The 13,439-nt window shown below is 32.5% G+C and overlaps 2 protein-coding genes across 3 annotated transcripts; one reads left to right on the top strand and one right to left on the bottom strand.

Annotated features, from left to right (window-relative positions):
- On the top strand, nucleotides 504-2,332 carry LOC107639957 (probable L-type lectin-domain containing receptor kinase S.5). The gene is made up of 3 exons (XM_021122834.1): nucleotides 504-1,013; nucleotides 1,251-1,960; nucleotides 1,991-2,332. The coding sequence occupies exons 1-3, from the start codon at nucleotides 602-604 to the stop codon at nucleotides 2,045-2,047; spliced, it is 1,179 nt and encodes a 392-aa protein (XP_020978493.1). The 5' UTR covers nucleotides 504-601; the 3' UTR covers nucleotides 2,048-2,332.
- Nucleotides 2,300-9,630, bottom strand: LOC107642490 (kinesin-like protein KIN-14I). 2 transcript variants are annotated; one of them, XM_016345866.2, is made up of 24 exons: nucleotides 9,366-9,630; nucleotides 8,801-9,022; nucleotides 8,346-8,418; nucleotides 8,028-8,159; nucleotides 7,708-7,946; nucleotides 7,294-7,621; nucleotides 7,090-7,183; nucleotides 6,804-6,985; nucleotides 6,579-6,694; nucleotides 6,342-6,444; nucleotides 6,033-6,185; nucleotides 5,789-5,935; nucleotides 5,470-5,670; nucleotides 5,146-5,310; nucleotides 4,956-5,066; nucleotides 4,714-4,854; nucleotides 4,427-4,621; nucleotides 4,220-4,346; nucleotides 3,913-4,115; nucleotides 3,624-3,806; nucleotides 3,354-3,449; nucleotides 3,071-3,268; nucleotides 2,712-2,983; nucleotides 2,300-2,619 (listed from the first exon to the last, which is right to left on the bottom strand). In XM_016345866.2, the coding sequence occupies exons 2-24, from the start codon at nucleotides 8,959-8,961 to the stop codon at nucleotides 2,427-2,429; spliced, it is 3,813 nt and encodes a 1,270-aa protein (XP_016201352.1). In that variant the 5' UTR covers nucleotides 8,962-9,022; nucleotides 9,366-9,630; the 3' UTR covers nucleotides 2,300-2,426. The 2 variants fall into 2 exon arrangements, with proteins under 2 accessions (XP_016201352.1, XP_020978492.1); XM_021122833.1 differs by lacking the exons at nucleotides 2,300-2,619; nucleotides 2,712-2,983 and having other exon boundaries at nucleotides 3,152-3,258.

Genomic DNA, 13,439 nt, shown 5'->3' on the forward strand with positions numbered 1-13,439 from the left:
GAAAGAGAATGCACGAGACTGCTGTGGCGTGATCTCACATCACAACGGAACGCAAATAGAACGAGGAGAGGCTGGGCGGCGTTGGACTGGACAACGAGAAAGTGCAGCGACACTGGAGTAACTTTGCGGACCGAAAATTGCAAATGAAAAATAGGAGATTAGCATAATATCAGAAGTAACCATGCTAATTATGATTTTATTTAATTACAAATTCTTATTTTTTAAAATTTAAAATTAAAATTAAAATTAATTAATTAATAATCTGATTTATAATTTTAATTTTACTTTTCCTTTATTAATTTCTTCTCAACTCACAAGTCACAAGTTGAGTCTTATCCACATGGGACTTCTCTGACAGCATTAGTATTCCACTCAAATGAATTTTATTCATCACTAACATTATTGTTTGTCAACTCCTCCTTGTTGTATATAGCTAGCTAGCTAGCCACATTGTAGTTAACGATATAAAGTGAGACAAATACATTCTTTATCTTTTAATTTCGGCAGGGCAATATTTTAATACATTAATTTCAACTTTAGATACAAATTAAAACAATAAAATTAAGGTTATTTTGGTTTCAACTTTCAACACTCCAACGACATGGCGCATTCACTGATCCCTCTCTATATTGTAGTGGCTGTTCTAATACTTGTAACCATAGGTATTATCAGCATCATTCGTAGATTTGTGTATTGTCTCAAATGCATAAGCAAAATGATAAGCCAAAGTGGGTCAGACAAGACACTAGTGAACACACTGAGGAACCTCCCGGGAACCCCCAGAGAGTACAGCTTTGAGGATCTGAAGAAGGCAACCAACAACTTCCATGATGTCAAGAACAAGCTAGGACAAGGTGGTTTTGGTGCTATTTACAGAGGAACACTCCCTAAGAACAAGACCCAGGTGGCTGTCAAGAAGTTCTTGAGGGACAAGATCTCTAGCACACATGATTTCTTGGCTGAGCTCACCATCATCAATTCTCTTCGTCACAAGAACCTTGTCCGCTTACTTGGTCTCTATATTGAAGTTGGTGGAAACTTACACAGTTGTCTTGATGTGAAGTTGATAGTGAAACATTATTAGATAACAATTTAATCAAACATGTCTAATCATTTATTGGTTATCAACTATCAACTTCCCAGGAGAACTGCATGTGAGTCTCTACTATTGAAGTTTCATTTAGTAATAATTAGCTGAGTATATATTATATTGCATTGCTTTTTTTACTAATTTGATGATAAATATGCAGGATGGTGCCACAAGAATGGGATACTACTTTTAGTATATGAATACATGCCTAATGGAAGCTTAGATCATCACCTTTTCTTCAAGGAAAGGACCAACAAAACCCCATTAAGTTGGCATCTAAGATACAAGATCATATCAGGGTTGGTTGCTGCTTTGAACTACCTCCACAACGAATGCGATAAGAAAGTGATCCACAGAGATCTCAAAGCAAGTAACATCATGCTAGACTCTGACTTCAATGCACGCTTAGGCGATTTTGGTTTGGCTCGTGCAATTGAGAACGAGAAGACATCTTATGCAAATTTGCAAGGTGTTCCTGGAACTATGGGCTACATTGCACCAGAGTGCTTATACATCGGAAAGGCCACACGTGAATCCGACGTGTATGGATTCGGCGCAGTCTTGCTGGAGGTGGTGTGTGGACAGAGGCCATGGACAAAGAATTTGAACTATCAGTTTCTTGTGGATTGGGTTTGGCACTTGCACCGCGAGGGAAGGATACTAGAGGCAGTAGATCCAAGGCTAGAGAATGAGTTTGAGGCTGAAGAAGCAGAGAGGGTATTGAAATTGGGGTTAGCATGCTCTCACCCCATTGCAAGTGAGAGGCCTAAGATGCAGACAATTGTTCAGATAATATCAGGGTCAGTTCCTGTGCCTTATGTTCCACCCTTCAAGCCACCTTTTGTGTGGCCTGCCGCGGATCAAAGCGGCGCTTCCTCGGGTGATCCTTCTTCAAGTGAGCCTACAGCTGCAACTTTAGAGTGCTCTCCCATTAACACAACCTTCTTTGCTCGTTAAATGTTACTGATAGCCTTATAATTATAAGTCTTGGGGAGTTATACTCATTTTCCAAAGTAAGTTCATAAAAAAAGATGTTCTAGATTTAAGATGTTATCCAAACCTTATCTCTGAAGTGTATAATTGTATACTTTTGAGTACCATATTTAGGAAGAATAATGTATACATTAATATTGAATGAGTTAATTAACAACATATATACAAGATTCAACTATACAGAGTTACATCCCTCCAAAAAAAAAAAAAATTATACCTTACAACCTATTTATAAGCACATGCAATCTTGAAAATTTAACAGATGACATTCCAATGAAGCAAAACCAAAAATACAACAAATGACAGTTCCTATTTTCTTAGAATTGAATAATAAATAGTTACTCTACATAGAATGGCGGCCATCAGTTCTATCTCTAGAAGGTCTTACATCTTGAATTTCTTCTAAATCTTCATCCTCCCCTTTTCTACCTGCTTGTTCCTTCCAATAAGCAACTAATTTTTTCAGCCTAGCTATCTCTTTTGAACTAACATTTTTGCTTGGATCATTCACAATTGACCTCACCCTTGATGCATACCTAAATTATCATTAAAACATAAAGCAATTTTGTTAGGAAAATTTTTTTTTTATATATGAAAAAAGGGATAAAAAAACAAGTAGTTGACATACATAAGAGAGTTATGAGTCTCATCCAAGCTAGACTGTGCTGGAGACACATTCACAAACATGAGAGTTTTGGCATTTCCCCCCAATGAATCACTCATCAACATAGTTAACTTGTGATTCCTATAAGGTATGTGTTGTCCACCAGAGGATAAAGCACTAATAACATCTCCAAGTGCTGATAATGACTTATTGATACTTTGTGCTTCTTTAAGTTGACTACCTTCAGAACCTGATTTTTTCACTCTCTCTGAACCAGCAAGGTCCACAAAACTCAGCTGTATTTCAAATCCAACATAAAAATAGGTTAACATCCACAGAACAGCACAGCTATATTTCAAAATAACCTTAAAGAATAGTACTACCTTTCCCCTTGCAGCTGATTGACTTTGAAGATTAGTACTTTCAATTACTATTGATAGAATAAGATGAGATCTTGAGCTTTCTTCATTCATTTGCGTTTCCGAAGTATGTCGCCTTTCAGATCCTTTTTGTATTATGCTGTTCAGTTCGTCCATAGTAGAAATTGACACAGTTGTTACATTTTCCACAGCTACCATTCCCTAGCATCAATTGAATAATTCTAAATACTTTGGATTTTTAAAAATGATCTGAGATTGGAAATTTACAATCAATACAAATGTTTACCTTTGAGTCCTTCTTAATATCCAATCTTAAACGCTTGGCATTCTTTGGTAACAAAAGATCAACAAGTGTATCTTGGTATAGTTCCACCATGTATGCCTGCATCATTGATGCACAAGAAGTATTATGATATTGTTACACTCACATGACAAAGGAAAAACCTTAATGACCTTCTTCTTCAGCAAGATCATTATACATATATTCAGGAGATAATGACATAATTTTTTTAAAAAAATGCAAAACAGTTATTAATCTGAAATTTAAAATTGTTACCTTCAAGGAAAATGAAAACTTGTTACTGTCTCTCCTTAAAATTCTAAAAAGTTCTGCAGTGGCACGCGGGGTAAGGCCAGGGTTGCTTTCAGACCCATAAATTGTAAATGTCTTTCCAGAACCAGTTTGACCATAAGCAAAAATGCAGACATTATAACCATCTACGGCCGATTGCACCAAGTACTGCAATGTAATGGCCAAGATAATGACAATGTTAAAGAGTGATGATGTAAGAAAATTTTAATGTTCATATATATCTAAATCAAGAATTTGTCATGATTATACTTACCCTTGTATCCTCAAATACATCTTCTTGAGTAGCATTGCCATCAAACACACGATCATATATGTGTTGTTTTGGTTTATCATCTTTCCATTGATGTTCAACAGTAAACTCATCTACAGTAGTAAGAGAACCTCCATCTTTCTCAGCAATCTCTTTGTCACTTAGAGGCCTTAACCGACAGTACACTCTTATCTTGCCTTTCATATCTGAAATAGAGGCCAAAATTCCAATGTTCATATTATGTCGATTAAATATGTAAATTCACAAGTCAAAGACATAATTCTTGCAATTAAAACTTTATCCTTGCCACCTTCTATTGTATTAAAATATCGCTTCCTCAAAACTTGTTCTTCTTTATAAAGCAACTCCATGTCAGCTAGTTGAGCTGCTTGCATCTTCAATATGGCAGCTGTTTGTTTGTCCTTTCTATCGATGTCCTGAATGAAGTAAAAAGAAATTTATAAGTTGCTTTGCATCTTAAATTTAACACCATAAGTTGAGACAAGAGTATCAAAACCTCTTTCATTTCTCTCAATTCTTCAAGCTCTCTCAAATTGCTCTTCAATGCAGTCAATTCAGAGTCCTTGGCTGAAAGTGTAGACTCAGCAGCAACTAACTCTTGTCTGAATACTTCTACTTTTCTTTCGAGGTCATAAACTTGACCTTTCAGAGTTTTGCGTTCTTGTTCAAGTTTCAATTGAATAGAAGAACTCTGCATTATAACCACCACCATGATGCCGATTGAACATCTTAGAATTATCCGTTTTAAAGTTAAATAACTAATAGAGTCTCAATCTTCTTTACCTCTTCAGAATTTTTCTTCTCAAGGCTAGACAGCCTCTGCTCCAAAATCAATTTGTCAGTTGTCAGGCTTTTGATGGTTTCTTCAGCTACACGAAGCTCATCTTTACAAAGTTTTAGCTCAGCTTCAAGCTTTTGCAAAACCTATCAAGTACCAGACAAAGTCCACAAATGATATGTAATTAAAATAAATTATATCAATAAGAAGAATGACGATGAACAACTACTTTCAAAAGGCATCTTACTTGCTGATTTGCTCCAATAGGCTCATTTTGGGTAGTGTTCTCTTTCTCTATAACCAATTTATTCAACTTGATCATCCTTGTTTCCATGTTCCTTTTCTCTAGAATTGCAGCCTAGTAGATTGTATAATCATTGAGATAGGTCAATAATGTGAAGATGTTAAGACCAATTCAATTAAGTTAAGAACTTTACCTGAAGAGCCTTATCTTTTTCATCACATAATGACATAAGCCTATCACGGTCATTTGTAACTTCCTCAAGACTAAGCTTATCAACATTTAACGATTCGTTCAAGCTCTCCAACTCTTGTAGCATTTTCTCTTCTTGTTTTTTCTTCTCGTTCAATTCTTCACGCAACTATTCAACATAATTTAAGATATTATATCAATTGACCGAAAAATAATGCATTGGCCTAATGCTTAAGGCTTCAATCATTAAGGATTTAGACTTTAGGGTAAACCTTAATTTTGCACAGCATATCATAACATACATTAGAAATTAGAAGCTTAAACTTACTTGATCAGCATTTCTTTTATACTCTTCAGCAAGCTTTGATAAATCTTGGACACGCTTCTCATATGATTCTAAATTAGGAGACTTGAAATTACTAGAGATATCTTCATTCAAAGAACCACCAGCATTAGTCCGTGCTTTTGAGTAGCGACGGAGCATTACATCATTTATATGTGTTTGAAGAGCTACACAAATTTCCTCACCCTACAATTAAGGATGAGATACCAATGACATTCAATAACTCCAAACTGATAAAGATATTAGTCAAGTAAGAAGGACCAAAATCAAGAACTTGAATAGTTTATGTCAAACAAAGCATCACCTGCTTGGTTTCAAATTGGAATATGTGGAGAACACCTGCAACTCGCATTTTAAAAAATACTGCAGTGTTGCTGCTTCCGAATTGCATTATATCTCTCAACTCAGCTGAATGCAAATACTCCTTGGGAACTGGACGGAAAAAGTGGACCTGTATACAATATCCCAGAAGAAACATTTAACTAAAAGATCAACTCATTTCTAAAAATTTAAGTCTAAAACATTTTAATCACACTATAAATTCTCACCCCTCTTTTGTTAATTCCTAATATTATTCGTCCAGGTAAAAGCCCGATTGGATCATCAATCTTGCGAACATTGAAGAAAACAGAATTCCCATATGGAAGTGTCCTGAGTATATGCAGGAATTGCTGTCTTGCATCATCTTTTGTCAAATGCTCCTACGAAAAAAGGAATGCTATATTAAATGAGAGAAGAAAAATGACTACTATTAGGTGCAGACTGAAGGATATCAATAATAATCAATGACACAAACTACAACTAGAAAAATGATAAACAGATGGTGCAGGCTCTTAGCCAGTATCAGAGTCCCATACCAGTGAATGGTAGCATGAAAGAATGTCCAGCTCCCATTCCCGTCTTGCTCGTGTCATTGCAATTTGTCTAGGCAGAAATCGCTCAAGAAATGAGCTCCAGTCACTGATAAATACAGATATTTGAGTCAGTTCTGTAGATTAGAAAATTCCAAGTTCAATCAACAGAACATCAACAATAGCATGCTAAACACTGTAGGATGATAGCTTGCAACAAGATGATAGTTGAAAACCACTTACGAGCATGATTCGGGTCTCCTAACAAATCCAATCTCAGCTAAAATTTGCAATGCAGATAGCTGGGAAGCTTCATCCCTTCCAACCGGATAATTTCCAAAAATATAATCATGTTGCAACTGTAATAACACATCCAGGCATCAGAAAAGCATATACCTTTTAAGGCAATTTTAGTTAAAAGTTAGAAATTCTTTTTCATTAACAAAAAAGAAAATAAAAAAGGCATACTTGTACATAGGACAACTGCATAAACATTGGATCTGTCACAGCTTCATCTGATTCACGAAATAATTTCTTCTTGAAGATCAATTTACAATGCAAAATTTCTCCTTTGCTTCGATCTTTTGCTGCCTTAAATTCTGCTAGTAGATCCCCAATATGTTTATTATCATCTAGCCCGACGTACTCCTCTAAGTAACAATAAGAACAGCTGTGAGACTATTGATTTCAGATAGCTAGATTAACAATATCAACAAGCAACGAAGCAATGAGGGGGAAAAGGAGATTATGTTACCGGAATCAGGTGATTTTGAGGCAGTAACAGCTTTGCGACATTCAAAGAGGCTAAAGCTAGAGTATGTTGACAACTTGATGATCCCTGCAAGTTCCTGAAGCAATCTTGATAGAGTGAACACAATTGATTGAGGACATCAAGAAATTGAAACAAAAGGAAAATAACTATGTCTAAGACAGCAGTAGATAAGAGTTTTAAGAAAACCTCAACAGCATCAGCAACCGTTGTTGACATGTCATACGTAATTTCTTCAAAAGTTTCATCTAGGAAGAACACTATAGTTGTAAGCTTTTTCCCAGTCAACTGAGCTTCAATCTCCTTGGGCCCTGGAATTATATGTCTAGGACCAGCCTTGACAGAGCGCTTCAATGCACTCAATGTATTCAATGCAAGAGCTCGTATCTCGGGGCCGGTATTCACACCATTTACTATATGATGAATATATTCTGATAGATATCCCCCAATGTCTTTACCAGGAGGCATGCAAGATACACATAAATACATTAACTCCCATGCTTTAATCAATGATTCCCTGATTTAGATAAAGACCAACAAAGATATTAACCACTACAAGAAAACATGAAAGAATGAAATTAAGTACTTAAGAAATGTGCATGCCTATCTGGGTTGTTCCTTGTTTGTTTTGATATTTGGACAAAAAGTTCATCCCGGAGTTCTGAATGTTTCAAACTTTGCTTGTATATTTTGCCTACAAGCTCAACTCGTTCGTCTAAGCTAATTGGAGATACACGATCAGATGAATCAACTCCCATATATTTCAAAACTAGCTGGAATAATTTTGTTGAACGACTTGCCAAATCACTGTTCAGCTTAAGCAATGATGTTGGAATTGGATCCTACATGAATTTTCAAGTTAGCTCTTCAATTGTGTTTGATATACTTAACTGTGCATTATGGAAAATTTAGCATTTGATTACCTTCTGGAAACAAAGCATGTCCTCGAATGTAAGTTTATCTCGAACTTGAGGTCCCACAGATCTTTTAGAAAAAAATCCTCGTTTGCCGGCAGATTGAATTTGTTTATGCATCAATTTTAAAAATCCTTCTACCTATAACAAACAGCATCAAGGAGAACTTGATGATTTGACATGAACATGCACATAAACCAATCAATTAAATCTACCAATGACACATAAACTTAGTTGGACAAAGATCATTGAGTTACATAATAAAGAGGGAAGAATATTACTCAAGCAAATTACAGTTCTAGATAGATAGAAATATGTATTCCGCACCTGGAATCTATCAATCAAGGGTACAACTCCAGCAAGTTCAGCTGGAATAGCTGTTGATAGAGTGTTTGGTGTGCTGCAACAAATGAATAAAATCATCAAGTCACAATCAGAGAATTCATTCTTGCATTGCCATAAAACTAGCCACTCAAATGGGGGAAAGGAGAAAAAAGTGCATGACATGAAAATTATGGTGAGCAGCAGCATACAATGTTTTCAGACAGGGTAAGTGAGACATCCTCTTTCTGAGAACACCAGGAAAATTGTGGAAGAAAATCCATAGGTTCTTTGGTAGAATTTACTAATATAATTCAGAAATTTCAGCCTCATTGATTTCAGGTTTGAACATTTGCCAACACACCAAACACATAAAATTCCAACCTTTTTATCCAAAAATACTTATCAAACACTTGCATTAATCTAATGCAATGAATCTTGAAAGAAAGCATGATACTCACGGTGGTGCAAAACTTGAGCTATCACTTTCATAGCCATCACCATTACTAACAGCAGAATAGTGGTGAAGAGGGGTATTATCCTCATGGCCAAAGCTTGAACTAAATGAAGATCTATTAGTCCTCACGCTTTGTGCCACAGATGGTGGCATATCAATGGTCATTTTTTCTCCACTTGCAGCAAAATTTGCTCTTCCTTAATCTCCTTCAGAGTTCAGACTTCCACTGCATAGAAAAGTAAAAAATTGAATTTGCATACATCATTTCAGTTTCATTGCCTCAGAAACATTTCAACCATTTGGAGTAAAGATTGGAGCTTTCTGAATTTGCAGCATTGAAAATATGACTGAATAAAACCCAGCAATGGAGAATAAAGACAGAGACCAAAAAGAAAAGGAAAAGAAATAATAATAACATAATGAAGAAGAAGAAGAAGCATGCATTGAAATTCTGCAGGTTGAGCATTGATCTAAGTAGTACAAGATCTAGAAGATTAACAAACAAAACCGGACACACATTCCAAGGTATCTCAGCTAAACAGAACTAAACAAATAAAATAAAAGACAACCTTAAAGTGCAATGAGAGAGAGAGAGAGATCTGAACTCTGAAGTATGAATTGAATGGCAGTAGATTTGGTTGCAGATGAGATGTGTGTATTGGTTTAAAAATTGAAAGGTTTTGTGGGTGATGAAGAGAGAGAGAGAGTCACGAGAGCATTATTAAGCACCAAAACTTTTTGGAAATCAAACACAAACACGGTTTTCTTTTCTTTTTCTTTTACTTTCTTATATTAGTTTCTTCTTCTTCACTCACTCAGAAACTCAGAATAATGTTGCCATAAATAAATGAATTCATGGTTTCATATATTAATATTAATTACACCTTAATTAATTCATAGATAATGATACTATGCAATATTTTGGTGAAAGTGATAGAAGGACAAAAATAATTAATTTATAATTATTAAAAAATTAATTTGATTGATAAAAATTTTTAAAGATAAATTTAAAAAATAATTTATTTTTTAGAGATTAATTTAACTATTAACTCAATAATTTATTCACAAACAGATGGTATAAGTAGAATTTACTTTAATATACTTTCAAAAGAAAAAAGGAATTTACTTTAATATACTTCATTTCCTGATGATTGACAGTTTTATACAAAATGATACACATTTTATTTTATTTTTCTATTTGCAGTCTTAATTCTGCAATCAGCAATGAAATTCATTGTACATGTACATAAATAGTAACTAATAACAAATTATAATGATGTCACAATTTAAAATAATAAGGGAATTTAATTTATATAACCATGTTTACAATTTGAATTATAATAAAAGAAAAGTGTTTAAATAGAAATATAAAAAACTCTAAGTACATTAAAATTAATTGATAGAACATTGTTGCACATGCATGTTCTTTATTATTATAAGAATATGGAAAGTAAACTATCTTCTATAATTTGCTCGTAGGTGAGTATACAACTCCATATGTATACTATCATTACTATCTATATTATGATTATTGGAGAATGTATTTATAACAACAATCTCTATGTAACAACTTACAAATATTAACGTCTAATGGTGATACTAATAGGTTTGTTTAGTAGTAGTAGGTATTACTTAACGGTAAATTGTCAAATTCGTTTCGAAGGATTATTCGTTTTTTTAAATTAATTTTTTTTTAATTTTAATTAAATTTATTTTTTTAAAATTTTAAATTAATTGTATTAGTTTTTTTATCATTTTTTTATTGACGATACAAAAAATTTATTAATGTAATATTAATAAATTTTTTTATTGGCACATTAAGTAATATTACAACACATATAAAAATTTTAATTGACTATTAACATGATAAATTTATAAAATTAGATCAAATCAAAACTTAATTAAAAAAATAATTTGAGGCATCGAAATCCTTCAATTTAGAGTTAATTTAATTTAATTTTATCAGCTTATCATGTTAGTCGCCAATTAAGATTATTAGGTATGTATTATGGTATCATTTAATATGTTAAAACAACAAATTTTAATATCATCAACAACAAAAATGACAAAAAAACCAAAATAACTAACTTAAAATTTTTAAAACATAAATTTAATTAAAAAAAGTCTCTCAAAAACTAATTTAGAAAATTTTTCCAGAACTAATTGGATGATTTACTCTATTACTTAATCAGTAGGACAATGTAAAAAGGATAAATAAAATGTATAATTACAAAAAAAAAATTTGATAAAGGTTTAATGGTCCAGCAATAAGTGATTTACATATTGTAGTTTAGTACTAATAAATAAGAAAAAGTATTATACATAAAAGAATAAGAAGTATTATTCTTGTAAAGTTTAGTAGGTCACTTATTATTTTTCCTATAATCTTGTAGTATGATAATTTTATTTGAACCAACTCTAGCTTGAAAAAAAAATCTTCTCTTCTTGCAATATCTTCCATGAGGTTGTGTAATTGTGTTTGTAAAAAATGAAAATTTTAGGGTTAAATGTTGTCCTTTTTTTACTTTAATTTTAATTTCTGCTAACTCTTATTTATAACTGTATTTAAATGAATGTGTCTAATAAAAATATCTTTTGTATAGCTGTGTTTAATAGAAGTGTCTTTATAGATATATTTTTTAGATGTGTCTTTTTATATATGTGTTTAAAATATAATAATTAATTATTGTTGATAATAAATTAGATGGTGTTTTAGAAAAAAGTATTGTATGTGACACATATTTAAACTAATCCTAAACAATTGAAAGTTAAAAGAAAGATAACGTCGCACACTTTTTAAAACACTATTTCTAGTCAAATCAAAAAGTAATGAGAAAAAATTTTCAAGCCATAATTCCAATATTAAATTTTTTAAAATAATAAACAGAATTTAAAATAGAATTAGCATATTTACCAATATTACTAATCCCTTAAAGAATGAAGAACGAAAACTCAACCTTAAAAATAAATCAATGCATAATCTCAAAATAAAATAAAACTTAGATTAATAATCCATGAAAACAAAAACAAAACTCCTAATCCCCTTAACAAAGAAATTAGTGACTCATAGAAAAAGATGAAAATGGCATAAGGATGAGTGGTGGCGACGGCGTAGTGACGAGTAAGGGGTTGGGTTGCACCATTGAAGAGCAAGCCATTGACGAGAGAGAGAGCAGAGTAGAGCTTGTAGAGGAGTCGACCCGATGACAATGAAAGAAGTAGGCAGACGAGCACAAGACAGAGACAGATGAAGTACGGCAAAGCCAAAGCAGCTAAGACAAGATACGGAAAGAAAAAGACAAAGAAGGATTTGAGAGACCAGTAAATACTGGCGGCGCAAGGATGAGGAAGAGAAGAAGAAGAAGAGAGAAAGAAGGAAGTCACAATGATTCCGATGACGATGATGAGTCGGTCTTGATAGCGACGATGATGTCATGCTTTGAAGAGAGGCAGGAAAATGTTCTAACTAATTTTTATCAAAGGGTAGAGTTGAGTTTTTAAATTTTGATAAAGGATAATTTAAGAAAGAAATATTAATAAAATTTTAATTTTCATCTCCAAATATTTCAATTTTATATATTCTCACTTTTTAAAAATATTGAAATGACTAAAATTTTGTATTTTAAAACTAAAATTTTAATTTTAATCTATAATCATTAAACACAATACTAAATTTCAATTTTTTTCCGTCTCTTTGTTTTAATATAAGTATTTCAATCCAAACACAGTCTCTTCGTTTTAATATAAGTATTTCATATATACCAAACACAGTCTATCAGACATACCCATTAAAAAGCCTTATCATTTTTTTTAACTAGTTAATAAGATGAACGGTAAGGGGTTGGTGTTTGCACTTTCTTTGGAACAATTATTTATTATTAGTTAGACTTATTGAAGGGAGATATAAAATAATTTTGGCCTCTATCGCTATACCTACGGCCATTATTAAATTCATATGGACTGTTGTGAAAAAGTTAATATATGAAGCAGATATTGCTGCTGCCTGCTCTTGTCTTTTATTTTATAAAGCTTGCTCCATAAAATGAAACTTATATACGGGCAGTTAGATTGTGTACGTGATTGCCATTAACACATTTGCTTCATATTCAACAGATTTTACCAAATTGCATCGATCGGTTGCTTATAAGTGGGAGAATTCCCCAAAATAAAAATGGATAATTATGTTTATCACATATACTAACAAATTATTAGAACAATAGTAAATAACTTGGTTTTTCGAAACTAAGAACGCATATACAAATTTTTAAATTGTAAGAATATAGTCTCTCACTATCTCCACATTTTTTTTTCTCTTAGCAAATTAGTAATTCGTATCAATTTGTGCTACTTAGAACTTGAATATGATGGCACCCTCAGTGTTAGACACATAATGTGAAGTAGTGCTGAGTTTGTTGAATGTTATGGATTTGAGTCTCCACAAGCATTTAGTTATGAGTTTAACTGTGATTCACTAACAATATAAATACAATAATTTAGTTATATTTATTTTTTAAATAATATATAATAATTGTAAAAAAAAAAAATTTGTTAAAATAATAAGATTCTTTTTGTTAGTCATGAATTTTTAGATGAAAATTATATGATCTTCACACTTATTTAAAATATGTATAAAATCACTGCAG

The sequence above is a fragment of the Arachis ipaensis genome, chromosome B05, assembly GCF_000816755.2.
Source record: "Arachis ipaensis cultivar K30076 chromosome B05, Araip1.1, whole genome shotgun sequence".
Taxonomy (NCBI): Eukaryota; Viridiplantae; Streptophyta; class Magnoliopsida; order Fabales; family Fabaceae; genus Arachis; species Arachis ipaensis.